The following is a 22,515-nucleotide window of genomic DNA, read 5'->3' as shown; positions in this document are numbered from 1 at the left end:
TATACCCTACACCACTATGTGGTAAGGGGTATTATGTGTTAGTGCATTTGTATGTAACATACAAAAGGAAGCGAGATAGACCCATAGTTCCTTCTATAGTTTTCTGAGTCGATTTATGCATGTCCGTCCGTTCACAACATACAGGTCGCATTTGTTAACCGATTTCGCTGAAAATTGGGGAATACCATTTTTTTAGCCGTCGGAAGATCAAGTTCGAAGATTGGCTATATCGGTCCAAGTTTTGGTATAGCCCCCATATAACGGTACCTCCCGATTTAAGGTATTTTAAGGATCTTAGCCGCATTTGTTGCCCAAACCAGCTGAAATTTTACATTTGAGGTTCCCAATGGCCGCGAAATTGCTCCACTAAAAATTGTCAAGATAGGTCCACGGTTCGGTATAGTCCCCATATAACGATACCTCCCGATTTAAGGTATTTTATGGATCTTAGCCACATTTTTTGCCCAAACTAGCTGAAATTTTACATTTGAGGTTCTCAATGGCCGCGAAATGGCTCCACTAAAAATTGTCAAGATAGGTCCACGGTTCGGTATAGTCCCCATATAACGATACCTCCCGATTTAAGGTATTTTAGGGATCTTAGCCACATTTTTTGCTTGAACTAGCTGAAATTTTACATATGTGGTTCCCGGTGGCCACGAAATTTCGCCACTTAAAATTGTTAAGATAGGTCCATGTTTTTTGTAGCCCCCATATAACGGTACCTCCCGATTTTAGGTATTTTAACGATTTTCCCCAAATATGGCTCCAATTTGCGTATTGGGATGTATACTAATTATTCCATTTTTACATATTTCGACTGGTGTAGGGTATTACATAGTCGGCCCCGCCCGACTTTGGTCTTTTCCTACTGGTTTAAAAGTGAATCTTATGTTGGAATTCATTCCCTTCTTATTTATCACGCCCACCAGACAATTTAACTGGTCACGAAGGTCGAACTTGCCCGCGAAAATAATAGCATCTCTGAAAACAGGATCACCAGTAGCAAAAACAATTAAAAAGATTTTTACACAGCCCTTAAACTGCACTTAAGCGAAATATTAAACTTTGTGATGGTGGTATAGATGCTGTCCAACGCAGACCATCTGGGAAGTTGACGTACAATTCGAAAAAATTTACGATTTGCAAAGTTTCTGTATCGTCAGTCATTTTCATTGGGACTGACCGGTTTTTTTACAGATTTTGGTCCATTATCTCAGGAAATATGGACTTTTCCCCGAAAAAATTGTTCCGTCGTAATAGAAAATATTGAGAGGATCTTCGAACTTAAACTAAGTTTGATGAAATTATTAGGATGTACCGAATCGGTTACTCCGGTCCATTCCATGCACACTGCCGCAAAATTCATAATTGGATAACAGAGACCTCCAACAAGAAACCCATGGTATGACCTGGAGTGTCGTGATGCTACCGAAGAGAAGAATTCGGGGTATCCTGATAGCAATGAAAATTCCAATTGTCGCAAATAAATTAGTCCAGAACTAGTTCTAAGCCTTACTAATTCAAAATCGTCCCCACGTAAAGCGAAGGGAACCAATTGACACATTTTTATTCCCCGAGTAATTGATGAGGCAGAGATGCCAACTGTTCCGAAGTAAAAATCGCTACATACCACATATGTACGTACCACATGTCTGTAGCGATTTTTACCTCGGAACGGTTGGGATCCCTGCTTAAACAGTGGTTTATGTACGTCATAAATCATCACAAGTAGCGGGAAAACCATCAACTTGCATTCCTTCGATGAGGCGTCAGTTGCGATAAATGGAACGTGAGAGAATAATGTATGCTCAAAACATAAGTCTGATTCCTATTGCATTTACGATAGTGTGTGGGATAAATCCTATGGTCAGCGAAATAATTGGGACATACCAATACCTGGGAAATCCACAATTTACCAGATATTTACCTTGCGACAACAGACCAAAGAGATGCAGATCAACACCTACCATATTTCTTTTTTCGAATAATATAATATGTCCATCAAGAACTTCTTGATAACGATTATGTGTAGTCAACGCAAAGTTCCCTTAAGCTTGGGTTAAACATGTAGCATTTACTTTAATACGGGATACGACTCAAATTATTTGAGTAAGGATGGTAAATCATTTAAAATAAAAAATATCGGATCCGAATCTTAAATTCGAAATATTTGCTCTAAACCGCATGTGTATAGCTATTTAACTAAATTACTTTATTCCAAACTACAATTCTATTTATATATACCATTTATTGCAAATTTTATGGGTATCGTTCCAATATTTATCTACCTTTTCTTTAAGAAATAAATATCTGCGACATTGTTTTTCTATTATACTCGTATATGTTGTTTGGTCTATATACTTATGTGGGTTAAATACTTTCTAAACAAATTTACGTAAATATATGTTAAGTTACAATCGTTTGATGTTAGACAAAGTACTCTATAAGGATTGTTTTTCGATTTTTTTCCAAAATCTTCTAAAATGGTAAACTTTTTTAAAAAAAAATACTCTATTTTTGGACTTTGATTATATTCCAAAGTTTATTCAACTGTTTACGACTTTGTTTCTGCCAAATTTACTGGAAATTCTATAACAACTGCTTTACGCTATATAAGTTTTATGGATTTCTATTGGATTAAACGGATCGATTATAGCTGACAAACGTTTTTGTTTTCTATTTTATTTAGAATACCTCACGTGTTTGCAATTCCCATAGGGCTTCATTTATTAAAACCAGTTCGGTGATATTCTGTTAGAAATATTGTAGTTGTTGTTTGTTTTGTTTTTTACATTAGTATTGAAAAAGAAAATCTCAGTTAATAATGTTAATTGAAATTATTTGAAGAATTTGTGTGTGGGTGTGTTGTTTTTAAAACAAATACAAAAAATATACATTTCTGTTACATTGTCAGTGGTTGTTTGAGTGTCGGTGCATTAGTGTTGTATTTTTTGGCGTGTCTTAAAGCTTAAACATGTATTGGAATTACAAAAGTTCAATAATTCCAAAAAATTAAAATATTTTTTTATGATAAACAGATATTTTTGTATGAATGAATAAATGAATCAATACTTACGGCATTCTCGCGACGATCATAGACTGGCATTGAAACGGTGGTCATAAACTTATAAATATCGGAGTCGGTTGGTTGGTCCCAGGCCTAATAAAATGTAGAAAAAGAAGGTATTTTAATTAATACAGTAAAAAAATATGACAAAACTTTGCAAACTCAATCAACAATAACATATCGGATGATGATTTTAACAAGCTAAAGATACCCCCAAAACCAAATCCAAAAATCCTGACAATCTGTAACGTGACGTAATGACGTATACATATATGTACATAATACACACAATACCGGCTACCACCCAGTACAATACAGTCCCACTGAACAGCTATTCAATACGTAGCAAACGCTGCATTACATCTACATCTACTCGTAGTGTAGCAACATGTAACGCAACGGAGAGTTCGGTTCCAGTCTAACTTTACTGTAATCATTATTAACGTGCACAACATATAATTCTTATTTACTTTATACTTCCGGCCATTAAAGTATTTCAGAAATGCTTAAGAAGGAGGAGGTTACTACTGCAGGGGGGTTGGTGCACGGGTTGGAACAAAAGGTTGTTCCAAATCTGCCAATTCGGTGTTTATTGTTGGCAATACTTTTTGAAAACTACCCATTAAGTTGTGCTGGCTGACACATACACAGGGCATTCGGGTCAGATGTTTTACTGGGCCTTCGGGTCAGCAGTTCCACAGGACATTCGTGTCGGCTGTTCCACAGGGCCTTCGGGTCAGCTGTACCACTGGGCCTTCGCGTCAGCAGTCTCACTGGGCCCTCGGGTCAGCACTTCCACAGGGACTTCGGGTCAGCTGTTCCACTGGGCCTTCGGGTCAGCAGTTCCACAGGGCCTTCGGGTCAGCTGTTCCGCAGTTTGAAACTAGTAGCGTATGGTAGGCATTATATCATAACTCTAAACTAATACCCGAATCCTCGTATTCCCGAGCATCAACAACCGAACCTATCGTGTTCCCGATCATCCACAGCCGAACACCGAATACATCGTGTTCCAGAGCATCAACAACCGAACCTATCGTATCAACGATCATTCACAGCCGAACACCGAATACAACGTGTTCCCGAACATCTACAGCCGAACACCGAATCCATCCTATCTCCTATCACCGACAACCGAACACCGAGTCCATCGTATCACCTATCACCAACGACCGAACTCCGAATACATCGTGTACCGATTGTCTACAAACGAATGCGAATACATCGTGTTTCCGATTAGTTACATCCGAACACCCAATAAATCCCCGAATATCTACACACCAACGTTCAATCCTAAACTATACCAATTAAATATATTCTCATCGCACTTAAACACAAGTAGATTATAAACTAGTATTTTATCAATAAAGACTCTGTTGTCTTCTAATTTCGTAAGGTTTAGTTTAGTTAATCCACGGTACAAATAATGCGTGCTGAACTTCGTCATGCCAACTCCAGTGACCCCAGGGAGCTGACACAAGAAGATAACAGGTTGGTCGGTGAGCATCAGCGGAACAAGGGGTTAAATCATGTAAACAGTTGCAACGTTGGAGCCGATATAACTGAATTGGGGGCAACGGTTAAGTAACTCTCGAACCCTGAAAAAAAGATAGGATCTCAGTCACGTTTGGCGAAGTTACACTGACTGGTGCTACGAGGTGCGCAATTTATAATCGACAGATTGTGGAGCACCCCAGGAGTGACAATGCGAAGAGAAGAGTACTTTATCGCATTAAATATTTTCTTGCCGAGGATGAACCACCACAATCTAAAATGAATGATGTTGCGAGTGTCATCCAAATCCTTGGACCCTGCTAGAATCTCCATGGTAATCCTGAAACAGCTGCTTGTGTCGGGAGTCAAGTATCTCACTATAGTTCTCAACCTGTCGCAACAACGTACCCGAAGACTGGAAAATGGACAGGGTGGTCCAGCCACTTTAGCTAGGCAAGGATGCCAGCAGTAGTAAAGATTCTTGAGCCACTACTCCTACCTGCGATTGGAAGTTTTTTTTATAATTGCCCAACATCACATGGATTCCGGAAAATGCATAGTACTACAACAGCATTACAGGACTACGATTACTAAAGCCCTCTTGATATTTTTCTATTTAAACATCTAAATTTGCTTTGTATGGATAAATATTCCACTGAACAAACTACCCGAAAACATTGTATGTTTAAATCGTCCGAGCAACCACACCTATTAGCGATAAGATCAGAAGTAGGAACAATGTTGCTGGCACTTGAGGTGCTGATAAAGAAATCTTTTTGACCTCTCACAAAACAATAGGCAGGACTGTTGTAAGATACGCAAATGTTAGCGCTACGCAGTGGATGAATATTCAAAGCTGCCTGAATGCCGTCCTGATGACTGTAACAGGACGTCTCCTCATGACACCTGTGTTCCATCTTCATGAGGAGACGAAGATTTTACTAGCGCCTGAACACAACAGAATGTTGTCGATGTAGTACCTGTTTGGGTGTTATCGCTGGTCAAAAATTAAACTTTTCATATTTTTCAATATTTTTTCGAGTTCGGTCTAGCAATAGCAGAGGAATTCCCCCATCCTGGTACGTCAGAAAAAAAGGTCCACACTGATGAAGGCAGTACAGAGATACCGTGTGAATGCCGTAATTTGGGACATCACCCATCCATCGCAGCAGAAGGACGCCAGCTGCCAAAGCAAGCACGAGTGATTTTAGCCCAGTTAAGATCCGGACGATGCAGCCGCCTCAGTTCGTATTGGGCTCGAAGCTACGAAACCCATCAAATGTCCGGCATGTAGATTGGGACCACACGACTATACGGTGCCCATCTAACCTCATTCACCTGCCTCCTGATTCTTTATGGACGCAACCTATTCAAATTGCAGAACTTTTGAGTCTGCATACAGAGGAACCAGAACCTGATAATTGAAATAATACACGGACGAACATAATTGCGTTGCTACGACAACAACAACGCATTGTACAGATGAATCTGCACCATTGCTTTAATTCAGTAGTCATATGTCTACAAAATTATAGGTTCTGGACTATACAATGCCAACAGTGACGTCTTCGCGTAGTCCGAGGGGAACAGGGTGAGGATTTGTGTAGTAGATAGGAAGAGCCAAAAATTAATTGCAATATTTAAGATGGAGCTCTATACTTTAGTACCGAAGTTTATATTACGAATAGGATGTGCGATATTAAAAATGGGCTATAGAGGCCCACGTTTTGGTTTCGGTTTTTAAAAGCTGTGGCCTCAATATCGCACCGAAATGGTAAAAATTTGGTAATTAGTCTTCGTTGTGGTCTACAACTTGTTACGAGAAATTTGGCGGTATCCCTCCACTTCTTCATATAGCCCCCATAGGCCGGTCCCTCCCGATTTTCGGTACTATGAAGGTTTCAGCGTAATTATCAAACTGAAATGGATGACATTTGGTATTTGGTCTTCGATGGGGATATAAAAAATTTCAGAAGAGATTTATCAGCATAGGTCCAAATTTTCATTGAGTTCCCATAGTAGGGTAACTCGCGATTGTCGAGTTTTTTTGAAGGTTGTGTCCTCAATATATAACCGAAATTGCTGAAACTTGGCATTTTGTCTTTTATAGGGCTTATATTTTTCAGTATCGGTCTTCATTTAGCCCCCATAAAACTGTTCCTCCCGATTTTTGGTATTTTGAGAGTTTTAGCCACATTATCGTACCGATTTTTATTTAAAACAAGTAAAAATGTGTCAGTCGGCTTTGCCGACAGATATATACCCTCAGCCAATGTGAAGCGAAATGTATTTAAGGTCCCTTCAGAATTTTGTGGCCCTTTTTGGGCATTTGAACTTGCCGACAAAAATGTGGATTAGGAATTAACTGCACTAATACACAAATGTTGAACTTTTGTGGGGCAGCAACCCTTAGGGAGGATCGATATGGGCCATTTTAGAAGTTAAACTAAATTTTGATAAAATATTAGGAGATCCAAAGTTTGGATCAAATTGGTTGCCCCATTCAAGTCATACCGTCCTAGCATTTTAGTGACATTTTTTAAACATTGGGGAGAAGTACCGAAAGTTGTGGACCGGTATTGCCCCATGAAACTAAGTTTGGATATAATATGGATATAATATGACGGTTGATCAGTTCGATAGTTATCGTGCTCTCCGACCGCCAGATATGGTGACATAGGGGTTTTTTACAACTTTCGGGCTGTTTTCCCAAGAAATATGGACTTGCCCCTGAAAAAATTTTTACCGTCGTAATGGAGGTAGCGAATGCAAATCGCTTCAACAAAAATCAAAGGACTCGAGAGCAGGTCTTCAAGTGAACTTATCCGAAATTTTGTGTGAGAGGTACCAGAAGGAGTAGACAAATATAGTCCATATTCGAACCTGATCTATATTTGGTAGATATATTAGGATGTGCAAAGTATATATTACATCGGTCACTCCCTTTAAGAGTTATCGTGCGTAAAACTTTTCCGAGCATTTTTTAAGTTTTGTGGGGGAGATACCTGAAAGAGTGGACCGATATAGCCCATCTTCGAATTTAAACTATGTTTTGATAAAATATTACGAAGACCAATTTTTGGACCGAATCGACAGATCCGTTCGAGAGTTATCTCGCGCTCCAACCACTACACAAGGTGTCATATGGGCTTTTTGCAACTTTCCGGCCATTTTCTCAGGAAGTATGGACTTGCCCCTAATGAAACTTGTACCGTCGTATGGGGGGAAGTGAATACAAGTTGTTGCAACAAAAATCAAAGCGATTCGCGAGCAAGTCCTAAACAGAACTTATCCGAAATTTTGTGTGGGAGGTACCCGACGGAGTGGGCCGATTGAGTCCATATTGGAACCACATCTAAATCTGGTAGAAATTGCACAATGTGCAAAGTATGGACCAAATCGGTTACTTCCTTCAAGAGTTATCGTACGTACAAATTTTCCGAACATTTTGGAACTTTTGTGTGGGAGATACCGGAAGGAGTGGACCGATATAGGTCATCTTCGAACTTAAACTAAGTTTGGACAAATTATTAAGAAAAGCCAAAATTTGAACCGAATCGGTTCATCCGTTCGAGAGTTATCTTGCGCTCCAACCACTACACACGGTGTCATAGGGTTTTTTGTAACTTTCAGGCTATTTTCTTAGGAAGTATGGACTTGCCCCTAATGAAACTTACAGCGTTCTATAGAGGACAGCGAATACAACTGGCGTAAACAAAAATCAAAGTGATTTGAGACCAGGTCCTAAACTGAACTTTTCCGAAATTTTGTGTGGGAGGTACCCGAAGGAGTGGACCGATTGAGTCCATATTGGAATTACACGATGTGCAAAGTATGGACCAAATCGGTCATTCCCTACAAGAGTTATCGTGCGCACAAGTTTTGCGACAATTTTTGAACATTTGTGGGGGAGGTACCTTAAGGGGTGGACCTATATGGCCCATCTTCGAACTTAAATCGAACCTGGACAAAATATTTCGATACCCAAAATTTGAACCGAATCGATTGATCCGTTCGAGAGTTATCGTGCGCACCAGCCTGCCAGACAGACAGACAGACGGACGGACATTGCTAGATCTACTCAAAATTGTCTGAAACGGATATCGTACAAACATACTTGGGGTCTAAAACCATTATTTCGATGAGGCACATTTTTGGTAGTATCAAAGTGTAAATACCCTCTTTAGCCTAAAGGCTGAGGGTATAAAAAGGGTTAAAGGGAAGGAACAGGATGGGTACAAAAGTATAAAGGGGCTGAAGGGGACACTCTCGGGCATCATTCTGTGAAAACGGCACTTTGTTCCCTATAAGATCTAGCCCACTAAATTTGAAATTTCACTAAAATTTAGTACCTGAGAAATAAAATAGCTCACTTCGTGTAAACGCTACGGCAATTTGTTAATGAAAACAATCGTACCTACGTAATAAAAACACAATGAACACAATATATGTTATAGTTTCCGTGAAATAGATATATCTTTCTCCAGAAATTTGCAAAATTTACGTATTTTCCAAAATTGCGAAAAAAATGTTCGTCTTCCAATATTTTGACCTAATTTTTTTGTTTCCTTAGTTTCAATATGTCCCATACTATCGAATCGCATATACAAATTAACAATCGGTGACGATAAAAAATTTGGAATTTGGCCAGGAAACCCGATTCCTGAATCACTGTGCGGTATAGGTCTACGTTCTACACCCATTGAACGGTATATCCAGGATTTTACGTAGTTTGATGGTTGTACACAAGGGTTATGACTTTTTTACAACCTCACATTCCTCTATCATATTTTGATGAGTTTTTACCTAATATTAGATACAATCTTAATTATAAGGTGATTCGACAAAAAAATTCAGGCACAAAGACATTTAAAAATCCTTTTGAAGTCACTAAAAGCTGATATACAACTAAAAATAAGCTTGGGAGATACACAACATATCCAAAATGGCATAACCTGTTGCTTCTCACTAAATTTAACATCATATCATTAAATATATATCATTTTATACCATATATAATTTTATTTCATATATCATATCAATTGAAAGTAGTTTGTGCGGGACGTTTTTCAACATTTAGATGGAATAAAAGTTATTATAGTCAATAATAGGCAAATGGTCATTCTTTCGTGAAACAAGAAATAATTTTTTGAGAATTCGTTTGTGTGTGACCTGTTTATACACTACACCACTATGTGGGGTGGGTATTATAAGTTGGTTTTGGCCAAAAAGTTTGTAACGCATCGAAATAATGGTCGTAGACTCATACTTATATATACCAAAATGATTGTCTCGACGAACTGAGTCGATCTGGCTGTGTGTGTCCGTCCGTCTGTCCATCTAAACCTTGTTATCACGCTACAGGTCGTAATTTTGATCGGATCGTCACCAAATTTTGGGTGTTGATGGCGTCCCGGAAAGGAAGAAGCCTATTGATTTTGGTGAAGCTCGGATAATATTTAGCAAAAAGCAAATATCTCACCTTCTATAAGGGGTATACCGAAAGCAAACCCTTAGAATGAAAGTAAAAAATATCACTTTTCTAGCGATGTAAAGTAAAAATTGTCGCAAATAAAACCCAACTTTTAATTTTTGCGATTTTAATTATAATGACCAATATCACAACTTTGGTTGAGGACTTTCCAAAAGCAAATGGCTATGAAAGTAGAAAATCCCATCTTTACAATGATGCAAAGAAGGTTGGCATAGGTGGCCAAATAACGGAAATATCACAATAGTCGGTAATACATCCCATTTTTCAATTTTTTGTAATCACGCTACAGTCGGAATTTTGATAGGATAATCACGATATGTTGGACGTTGATGGGAGGCTCATAGAAAAAGAACCCTATTGATTTTGGTAATTTTCAGAGCTCGGAATGAGTAATAGGATTATGACTTTTTTACAACCTCGTATTCCTGTATGATATTTAGATGAGTTTTTACCTAAGATTGTATAATAGGGTTATGACTTTTTGACATTTTTTCTCAAAAATGATTTCCTGTAGAAGGGATGAATGAACTTTTGCCTAAAGTGCAGTACACATTGTCAGTTTTGACTGACGATTTTTCGAAAATATCGATTGCTTCAGTTTTGTTGGGTTTTACGGAGCGGTCACATTATCATTCATGTTGGATGCCAAGCCGTCAGTCAAGTTGTAAAATTTGCTCAATAAATATGGGCGCTGGCAACCACAAACTATGCATATTAACAAATATATGGCTATTTTCTATTTATTTGGGAATGTTGTCCATGAAAATCCCTACTCAGCGACCCATGACTTCCCACTAAATTAAAAATACACATATAATGAATTTGCACAAGCATTTATTTATTAATACAGCACATTTATTAGTATAGCACATTCAATTTAGACACCGGAAGATATTGAGCACATTTTTCCATTGGCACAATACCCGAATCTGTTTGTTTCTTTTTGCTTTGGCGTCATCCACAGAACCATCTCGTTTTTCCTTTTATAATATTCACTCCTTTCACAATTTGGTTTTATGTATAGATATTTCCACATCTATTAGTACCGCACACACAATTCAAACTCCGGGAGATTTTTATATTTTTTCAGCAGCACAATGCAGAAATTAATTTTTTTACTTTTTGTTTTGTTGTCATCCACAGAACCATTTGCCCATTTGCTTTCTTCCTTGTTATCCCGTTCACTGTATCGTCAAATTTCTTTTGTTATGACCGCGTGTATCGCCAATTCCAATAGTAATTCTCCAAATATAATAAAACACACGAATTCTTCATTTTTATTTGATAATTACACTGCAAATTTATTCCTTGAATGACGTTTTTGGTTCACACTATCATACCATCATACAACCAACACCTGACTGTCCAACAACCACAAAATTTTTTGTGGGAGCATGATGAATGACAAAAATGAACGGTCACACTGGCAAGCAACCGATTATTCGAGCAAAGCTGTCATTCAAAACTGGCAATGTGTACTCAGCTTAATAATTACTACGCTATCGTTTATTCCATTGAAATATAAAAAAAGTTCACGCACAAATCGATTTTAAAAATATAATTTTTTGAGAAAATGTATGAAATGAAAAAAAAATCAAAAATTATTTTTTGTTGCACGAATGAATAAATATAAGCCTACTTATAACTATAATAATGTTTATTTCATTCAAATATTGAGAAAGGTCATGCACAAACCACTTTAAAAAAATTTTAAATTTTTTGTTTTTTGTTAAAAAATTATATCTTTTAATAAAAGCGTTTACGACATTTTTACGATTCTCAGAATTGAAGAAAATTAGTGACAAATAAATATTATGTCAGTTTAATTATCTCATGTGACTCTAAAGTTTGTTTTCAATTGTATATCTGCTTACAGTGACTTCAAAAAATTGTCCATAATTTTGATAAATTCATATTTTAAAATCATTTTGTGCGTGAGATTTTTCAGCGAATCACCTTATAAATATGATTTTATGTAATGTTATGGCAAAACTCATCACGCTATGATACAGGGATATGAGGTTGTAAAAAAGTCATAACCCTATTGTATAAAATCATAATTATAAAATGATTCAATAAAAAAGCTTCCACACAAAAAGCTTTTAAAGTTTTTATTTTTCAGAACTTTTGAAAATTTGTTGAAGTCACTATAAGCTAACATTTTACTGAAAACAAGGTATGGGGGCACACGACATAACCAAAATAACATAACCATTTGCTTCTCACTAACCTTTTCATCGTATTATAACATATATATCATTTAATATTATATATAACTTTATGATAAAATTTAAATAAAATTAAAAAAATGGTTTGTGCGGGACCTTTTTAAAAATTTAAATTAAATAAAAGTTATTTTAGTCATTAATAGGCAAAATGACATTCATTTGTGCAACAGGAAATAATTTTTTTGAGAAATTTTTTTAATTTCATAGAATTTTTTCAAAAACATTTTTTCAAAGTGATTTGTGTGGAACCTTTTTTAAAATAAAATGGAATGAATGTTATTTTAGGCATTAATAGAAAAAAGTTCATTCATTCTCACTACAGGAAATAAGTTTTAAGAAAAAATGTCAAAAAGTCGTAACCCTAATGGGTAAACAACTTATGTGGAGGCATTAATAGGACAAAGTTCATTCATTCTTACTACAGGAAATCATTTTTAAGAAAAAATGTCAAAAAGTCGTAACTTTATGGAGAAAATTCAAAATTTTATTTATATGCGAATATCTCCGTTTCCAGTAGGGTATCCCAAAAGGAAAGCTCGACAATGGAAGAAGAAAAGTTCTCCTTTACATTGATGCAAACTAGGTTAGCGTAAGTGGTCAAAAGATAGGGATATCGCAAAAGTCGGAAATGTTTTGGGAGTTGATGCTAGTGCCACAGAGGAAGAAGCCTATTGGTGATGGTCGGAAAATATTCAGGGGTCGGAATAGACAAAAATACATGTAGAGAAAAATTCAAAGTTGTATTCTTTTGCGAATATCTCGGCTTCTAGTAGGGTATACCAACGGCAAAGCGTATGAGTGTAAGATGAAAATATCGCCTTTACATAGATACAAAGTAGGTTGCTAAAGATGATCAAACAAAACAGATATCACAATAGTCCCTAATGCATCCAATTTTCCATCTTTTTTTGTAATTACGCTACATGTCGCAATTTTTGTGGCATATGATGATCCCAAAGAATTTGGTGATAGTTGGATAATATTCCCTAAAGTAAATGTTTAGCAGTGGAAAGCTTATGCACAGAGATAGTGGTGTAGGGTATTACATAGTCTGCCCCGTCCTGACTATAGCCTTTGCTCATTTGTTAATATTTTAATAGACTAAACGTTATTTTAGACATTTATAGGCAAAAGTTCCCTCATTATTGTAGATGAGATCATTTTTAGAAAACAAGGTCAAAAAGTCATAACCCTATTGTACACATAAACAGTTCAGTCCCTCCAAAAGTTCGAACTAAACACACACATTGAAACTATCGAAAAGCGTAGTATTAAATAGACAAAGTAAACGATTGAAAATCTTTTCTTACCACGGCTTATGAAATAATTGTTTTGTATTGAGTTACCTAAGTAAGTGTATGTAATTACATATAAATTAATTGTACTTACCTTTCTCATTCTGCGATATTCACGACGTCGCACTTCATCCGGATCCAGCATGCGAAAGCTTACTCGACGATATTCAAGAATATTTTCTTTTTGGTCGTTATTTTGTTCATTCTGCCACAGGTAGTCAGACATTTCCGTATCCTACAATTAAAGTTTTGTTGTAAGCGGAAAACATATAAAAATTAAAAAAGACGTTTTCAGTATATGCAGCCTAATAGCCATTCTGTTGAAAATATCGTCTTATACGTTTCAACTTCTCTTACTAATTTTTTGCTATAATTTGACATTTGTGGAATTTTAATGACAATAATGCAAACTAAGGTGGGGAGATACAAACTTCTTGATTTTTTCAATAAATATTGAACACCTGTTTGTTCACTTACCCATATTGCAAAACAATACACATTTTGCTTTTTCAACTTACCTCAACATCAGCATAAACTTGTGTCCATATTACCGGATGATCATGTCTTCCCAAAACCAGTGGTCTTGCCATAACCGGTATATAATTCAATACCATTTCCCGGACTTCTGCCGTATCGGCCAAGTGGACATAATAGCCCTGATTGGCGCATGCCATCCATTTGATATCCTTAACGTCGGCCACTTCCTTGCCAATTAGATAGGTGAATACCCGCACCGGTTTATATGGTAGATTTTGCCAATTGTAAAGTTCAAAAATTTCTTCATAGCTAAACGGTGCCCCATCACTAACGATCATGATTGCCTGATTGCATTGAGCCCCATGATTTTCGGTCCTAAATTGTTCCAAAACCTCAAAGGCTTTTGTCAATGCAGCGGTGAAGTTGGCGATCGACACGGTTTTAACTGTCTCAATTCCCTCTTTGAGCTCTCGAATGTTGCCAAGATTTGCCTTATACATTGTCGTCGTCGAAGTCGAAGTCGGTGTACATACACACGAATACGTATACGCATTTTTAAATCATGTTTGTGGGTGTATGTGTAGGTATATGTGTGTATGTGTAAGCAGTTGTGTATATATTTATATATACAACAAAAAATATATAGAATAAGTTTATTGTGCCAATGCATTTTTGTTGGTTTTGTTTGTTTGTATAAGGCCATAACACAGTACAATTGCAAAGGGAAAAAAACATAAAAAGTGTTTATGTTGTTTGTTTTGTTGTTGTTGAGATGCAGGTTGTTGTTGAGTATTTTTTGGTTATTTGGCATAAGAAGAGCATAGAAAAAATATTTTTGAAATCAAAGAAAAAAACAAATTAAATTAATTTGGTGATATCGAAAATTATGCGGCATTCATGTTGGGCATTAAATAAAATAAGTTTATATATAATAAAGTGAAATAAAAATAATAACAATAAACAATAAATTATTTGCTAAAGAAATATGAATAACAAAATAACTTAACAGAATCCATCGTCATAGTTGAAATTCAATAAATTCCAATTATTTATAATTGTATAGATTGTTTTACTAAAACCTTTGTAGAGATAATCATTATTATTTTCAATTCTTAACGTTGTTACATCATCCAGGTAGAAATTGTCCTGCTGAGTTCCAGACTGAAATAGGCTTGCCTCAATTTCGTATATTTTTCGTTCACTTTCCTGTCAGACTGCTTTGGTTTATAATTCTGTCGAAAAACAACACAGCATAACGTAGATCCATGGTTTATCGACAGAGATTTATAAGGGCGGAAGCAATATGCTGCGAAAGCACATGTATTGAATTGCCACTTGGTTTTGTTTTATTTTTCTTTTTGTTTTTGTTTATATGTATTTTTTTTTAAATGACAATATACACATACTTAAATATATGTTTGTCGCCAGTCGTATTGTTTAATGCACAAATTACCAACTTTCTTTCAATTCATCCCCAAAATATTCATAAATAAGCCTGAGCAGTGCATTCCAAATGTACTTACGCGAACCTACTTTGTGCAATATTATCTAGTAATCTGTGTTTTGTTTTAGCTTGAAAATTATTACTTCATTTTAGCAATAATAACGAAAATGAGAAACATATAAATTATAATATACAGTGCAGTTATTTACATACATATATAGTTTTGTGGTGGTGGTGGTGTGGTTGTTTGTGTTGCTGGTGCAAGTGCGTGCTAGCCAAATGTATAACTTATATACCACTCTAAAATATACATTTCTGGAACTAAATACAAAAATATGAACCCCATTTTTAAAATACAGTCGAAATTGTATTTATGGTAATGGGACGTATAAGTGTTGTCGTTAAACATACGCAAGAGGGCTGCACTCTCCGGCCTAGGCAACACCGCGTGTTGTAAAACGCCAGTGGAAATTTTTGTTGGACTTTTTTAAAGTTTTTAAGCTATACGTACTCAGTACATGCGACCCACACGGAGCTCTTGAAACAATGAAATAAAAGGTGCTTACACCTGGGAAGTTTATGCGGATTCTAAAATTACAATGTTCATAGATGAGAAAAGTCAAAAAAATTGCCGGAGCGCTTTTTAAATAAATCGCGATTCCAGTTTACATTTTAGGGGTTTTTACCCAGCAAAATGTTCGATGCCAAAGATGCCATTCAAGCATGGGTGAAAGTGATCTGGCATGTCATCTTCTTAGCATCTTCATCGATGAATTTTATATGAGCGTGGACCCAAAAGATGCTATTCATTTTTGGATCCAAAGCTTGTCATTTTCACCAATGCTTTGGCATGTTATTTTCACCAATGCTTTGGCATGTCATTTTCACCAACCCTTTGCAATGACATTGTCATTACGACGAGAGTTTTAAAACGTTGGTTGTGATTACGAGTCTCCGACAACATCAAGCCTATTGTAAATAATTAATCTTATATATTTAGAAAAATGTGTTTAAATAAAAACACAAAATTCATCTCTATTGGATCGATGGAATGGGTTCAAATCCTGATGAAAAAACCGGATCTTTCACGACTTCCTTTGCATGGGTTCAAATGCTGATGAAAAGATCCGATATTTCGCTACTTCCTTTGCATTGGTTGAAATGCTAATGAAAAGATCGGATCTTTCACGACTTCTTTTGAACCAATGCGAAAGATGCCATGAAATCACGTCATCGCATGGAACCCTTCCTTCAAATTTTGCTGGGTATGGTTTCACGATTGTGCTTGGAAACCACTAGCCCTATAGCCCTATTTTATGGCCTCATCTAAGCCGGGCTAAATCTACACTATTTTGGATTTATCAGGCCTTTATCTCAGAAACGAATAGGAATTTGGCCTTGCTGTCTTAAGCAATTTTGTAGCCCTAAACTAGTAGAACTTATCTTTTGAAAAAACCACATAAGAAAAACCCCATCTAGGGCATCAAAATCTATAAAATATAGAAAATTGTACATAATTGCTGAAATTCTGGTCAGTATCGGCTAAACTATTGGGAGTTTAACCAAGTAACCTTTTGCAAAAATCTTCCAAATAAAGTTCTCGACAATTCTTTAAAACATTCTGAAACTCTAAAATGCTTACTTCATGTTGTTTCAGCGGTATTTTGCATCATATCTTTTACAACACGTATATCAAACACAGTTCACACCAACAGTTTATTCTCGCATTTCGGATTTCACTACATTATTGGCATTTTTATAAAATCGTCGTTGCAAAATGTACTGAAAACAACGGCATAGAGGCATTTTACAACAATGACATGTTCTGAAGAGTTGTGTATTACATTCCGGGAAATATTTTTCCAAAACAAAATATTCAGAAAAAATTAACGGTTTTGGAGATACGGTGCGAAATTTATAAAAATTATAAAATTTTTGCATATATTTCGAAATTTGAGACAATAAATGTACACGGTGCTCTTGAAACAATTTTAAATGGAAGGTGCTTACACCTCGGAAGTTTTTGCGGATTCTGAAAATACAATGTTTATAGATAAGAAAAATCAAAATAACAAAAAAATCGCCGGAGCGCTTTCAAATAAATCGCGATTTAAGTTGACGTTTTTAGGGGTTGTTTAGGTTATCACGATTTTGCTTAGAATCCGCAAGTCCTATCAAAATCGGACTAAAAAAATGTTGTAGCTATGAAAATTCTCTACAAGATTGACCTTTATGGTATTCACGTAGGTTTTACCGTTTTTCAGATATATGAGTTCAAATTGGGACAATTCAAATTCAATTCAATTCTGTATCGCCCCCTTATAAAACAATCACATGACTGCAAATTCCCAACTTAAACTTATATATCTAAAAAAATGTTACAACTTAGGATAAGTTACTTAAGCCAGTCTTGTAGAGAATTTTCACAGCTTTAAGATTTTCTCAGGTCCCATATCGATAAGACTTACCGTATTCAAGCAAAATCGAGAAACCATAACAAAAAAACTTAAAAATGTAAACTGAGCTTCTTTATCTCAAAAATGGTACAGGCTGGGAACAAATAATACACGTCACTCCTCTAGAGAATTTTCACAGCTACAACATTTTCTTTAGCTCCATTTCGATTGCGGTTTCCAAGCAAAATCGTGAAAACATAAAAAACACCTAAAAATGTGAATTTTGACCGCGATTTATTTAAAAATCCCTACAGCGATTTTTTATTGTTTTTGTATTTTTCTCATCTATGAACACTGCTGTTTCAGAATTCACAAAAACTTTCCCTGCGCCAGCGGTTTTCATCAAAAGTTAGTTAAGGCGCACCCTTCATGACATTGTTTTATAAGGGAGCGATACAGTCAGTGCATTGTCCCAATTTGAACTTCTATATCTCAAAAATGGTAAAAACTACGAAAATACCATAAAGGCCGATCTTGTAGAGAATTTTCATAGCTACAACATTTTCCTTAGTCCCATTTTGATACGACTTGCGGTTTGTAAGCAAAATCGTGAAAACCTCAACAACCCCTAAAAATGTCAACTTAAATCGCGATTTATTGAAAAAACGCTCCGGCGATTTTTTTGGTTTTTTGATTTTTCTCATCTATGAACATTGTAGTTTCAGAATCCGCAAAAACTTCCAAGGTGTAAGCACCTTCCATTTAAAATTGTTTCAAGAGCACCGTGTGTAGTTTTTCGAGTTCATTATTTCTCCAAATATTTTATTCTTGTCATTATCTACAAACTCAATATTTAACCATGTTTAGATGGGGCCATAAAATCCGAGCTGGATCTGACACAACAAAACCAAACTAGGGTTTCTTGTCGTTTGGGTCTGTACTTTCAAAAAATCCTCAGTTCGAATTGTTTGCACAAGATCACCTTAAAAATGTTGCACAGTGTAAATAGCGATTCAAGTTGACATTTTTAGGGTTTCTTTAAATTTTCACGATTTTGCGTGGAAACCGCAAGTTCTATAGTAATGGGACTAAAACAAATGTTGTAGCACTGAAAATTCCCTACAAGATTGACTTTTATGACATTTTCGCAGGTTTTACCGTTATTGAGATATAGAAGTTCAAATGCGAACAATGCATTGACTGTATCGCTTCCTTATAAAACAATGTCACACATGGTGCGTCTTACCTAATTTTATGTGAAAACACCTGGGTAGATTTCCCGGATTTTAAAACAGCAAAGTTCATAGATGAAAAAAATCCAAAAAACAAGAAAAAATCACTGGAGGGATTTTTAAATAAATCGCGGTCAAAATTCACATTTTTTAGGTTTATTTTGAGTTTTCGGGATTTTGTTGGAAACAGCAAGTCCTATCGAAATGAGACTAAAAAAAAAGTTGTAGCTGTGAAAATTCTCTGGAGGATTGACAGTAGTGATTTGTTCCTAGGTTTTACCATTTTTGAGTTATAGAAATTCAGGTCACATTTGTAGTTTTTTTTTTCAGATTTTCACGATTTGCTTGAAAACGTTAAGTCTTATCGAAATGGGACTACAGAATATGTTGCATCTGTGAAAATTCTCTACACGATTGGCTTTCGTAATTTTTCCTAGGTTGTACCATTTTTGACATATATAAGTTAAAGCAGTCATGACATTGTTTTATAAGGAGGCGATACAGTCAATGCATTGTCCCAAATTGAACTTCTGTTTCTCAATAACGGTGCAACCTACGAAAATACCATAAAGGTCAATCTTGTAGAGAATTTTCATAGCTACAACAATTTCCTTAGCTCCATTTCGATGGGGCTTGTGGTTTCCAAGTAAAATCGTGAAAATCTAAAAATCCCTAAAAATGTCAACTTGAACCGCGACTTATTAAAAAAGTGCTCCGGCGATTTTTTTTGTTTTTTTTTATTTTTCTCATCTACAAAAATTGTAGCTTTAAAATCCGCAAAAACTTCCCAGGTGTAAGCACCTTCCATTTAAAGTTGTTTCAAGAGCACCGTGCCTAGTTTTGCGTTGTTTAAAGTGGTTTAAAAAAATTAAATTGAAAGAAATGGAATTTTGTTGTGAACATTTTCGTCACGGCAAGTATGCACCGATCAAACTGAATCTTTGTATGTGGATAAGGGGCCATCTTATAGCACCATGAAAAACTGGTTTAATGAATTCAATCGTGGCCGACACTATCCAAAAAACGAAAATCGTAAGGGTCGCCCAAAATCGGCCGTTGTGCCAGAAAAGAATTAAGCGGTGCGTGAACGGATAATGACGCCATGTTATATAACGTGAGATAGAGGCAGCCTTGGGTATTTCTTTCACCAACTAACATTTGATATTGCATGAACGCCTGGCCACAAAAATGGATTTTTCTCGTTAGATCCAGCAAAATTGGACAATCGCTCAAGAAGAGGCTCTTGTGGATTGATGCAAAGAAATTGTGAATAAATACGATCGCGGTGCTTCAAACGACGTTTATAAGATCATCACAGATGACTAATCTTGGATCTATGTTTAAGAGCCCACACAAAACAGGAACCGACCATTTAGGTCTTTGAAAGCAAGCCAAATCTAACCAAAACTGACCGTGTGACGACTATACGGCTTGAGAAATGTAGGACGGTTAATTCTGAGTGGTACACTACAATTTGTTTGCAGAAGTCTCCTGAGAAATTCGAAAAACGAACAAAAGAAGACGAATCATTCTGCATCATGACAATGCGAGCTCTCGCACATCGATTCAAACCAGCCCTTGTTTGACCGAACAAAACGTAGAATTGATGGGTCATCCGCCGTACAGAACTAACTGGGGATCCAATGGTTTAAATTGGTTCCAGCATATCAAGAAAAAACGCGTGGTCTACGATTTTCGTCGCCAGAAGATGCTGTAAAACCGTTCAAAAACCATGTTTTGCAGGTGTCGAAATCGAAGTAGAAAAAGTTTTTCGACAATTGGTTTGAGCTCATGAAAAAGCGTATAAATCATGTTATTTTTGATGGTATATATCCGCGTTTTCATTGTTAGGCCAGACATTTATCGTTCAGCCCTCGTACCCTTTTGCCAACTTTGTATGTTTCATATCAATTAAAGATCTGCACAAGCCACCTCTTTTTTCTAAAGATAGCCACATTGACCTTCCAAAAAATCTACGTCATTTTATAAACGATTATTATATTCTTACCAACATTTTTTCCATCGACTTCAGTTGATATTAAATCGGCAAGAAATATTAGAAATATTGCTCAACGAAAATGAGACCCTTTATTCCCACTATTACTCAGCGTTACCGTATTGAACGCTTCCGACTGTATAAATGTATTTCAAGCTATGCATGTATTTGGCAAGTTCTTGCTATGGTATTGGGCGCTATGTCACGTTCGACCTCAGATCCCCTATTTAATGTGAAGAAGAACAGCATATTCCAAGCATCCCGAATTTAATCCCAAAAACGATTAAAAACTCAGCAATGATAACAAACGAAGAGTATTACAACATTGAAGGAACGGTAGCTTGGGCAAGCGATGATCTAACTAGTCGGACCCAGGACGTAATTTATAAGTCATCTATCCTATATCTGTTGATCCGGGAGACCACTGTAAAGCCACTTATAAATTATCTATGAATTTAAGTCAGGAAAGTACCCTTATCGTACGAGGAAATTGACATTTTAAACTTCGCCAGGCTAGAAGGTATCATCGCCTATGACCTCTAAGGGAAACGGTACAGGATGTCTGTTGACAGCAAATAACCCTTGGCCAATTACCAGTATACAATTTTCTCCTACAGTGATAATAAGAAGTCTAAAGAGAAGAACATTAAAAGGGGCATATAAACATGATTTCTCAGAAAGAGAGACAAAATATGCAGCTCCCGTCCCAAGAAATAAGAAGACTAGGGCATAGGTTACCAAGAAGAGATCGACTAAAATGAGAATGCATTGTAGAAAAAGCAATTATTGCAAATGTATTAGTAAACTGGCAAGTCAAACAAGCTGTTGAACAACAACAAATCAAAACATTTGTTATCTTTGCTACGCTATTTCTTAGCAATCGTGTCGTATGTGCGTAAATTACCGAAAAACATCGGCACCGCCGTGCCAAGCGTGAACACAATGGGACCAAAGCAGCATTCGGCAGCCCTTTACTCGCGAGCAAGCAAAGACCACTTCTCTCTCCACTCACTAATTGAAAAACCATGCACTGACAACAGTGTTTGCTCAAATTGTTGTTGTTGTGTGTCGACTGCTGGACTAGAGAGAAGCACAATAAAATGGCCTGTACAAAAACTCTCAAAGAGAAAGAGTCTCTTTATAAGAGAATGAGAAAATATACATGTGGAAATTTCTGAGTGAAATCGAAAACTTTTTTAAAAGGTGGTTTTTAATTTCATTTGCTTGCGTTGATGCTGCTCCTCAGCAAAACATTTCAGTATATTTTCAGATTACTTTCGACCACTGCACCATATTACTAAATTAGCAGTTTAGGGTAAAACCATAGACTAATTAATGTAGAGACAAAGAATGGCTCTCACCATTTATCTGCGGCGACATAGATGTCGT

General features: G+C 36.3%; 1 protein-coding gene across 4 annotated transcripts in view; it reads right to left on the bottom strand.

The window, feature by feature from the left end:
- stj (voltage-dependent calcium channel subunit straightjacket) overlaps window positions 1-22,515 on the bottom strand; it is a 168,729-nt gene that overhangs the window by 99,289 nt on the left and 46,925 nt on the right. For 2 of the 4 annotated variants that reach the window (XM_073984681.1, XM_073984682.1), the window contains exons 6-9: window positions 14,100-14,549; window positions 13,676-13,816; window positions 3,080-3,163; window positions 2,698-2,754 (exon numbers count right to left, since the gene is read on the bottom strand). In XM_073984681.1, the coding sequence (XP_073840782.1) occupies window positions 2,698-2,754; window positions 3,080-3,163; window positions 13,676-13,816; window positions 14,100-14,549 (732 nt within the window). The remainder of the gene's footprint in view (window positions 1-2,697; window positions 2,755-3,079; window positions 3,164-13,675; window positions 13,817-14,099; window positions 14,550-22,515) is intronic. The other 2 variants (XM_073984683.1, XM_073984684.1) reach the window with 1 other exon arrangement.

This window comes from Musca autumnalis, unplaced genomic scaffold, assembly GCF_047663935.1.
Source record: "Musca autumnalis isolate F117 unplaced genomic scaffold, ASM4766393v1 scaffold_4, whole genome shotgun sequence".
Classification (NCBI taxonomy): Eukaryota; Metazoa; Arthropoda; class Insecta; order Diptera; family Muscidae; genus Musca; species Musca autumnalis.
The sequence above is the reverse complement of the archived record's forward strand: the minus strand, read 5'-3'. Positions and strand labels throughout refer to the sequence as shown.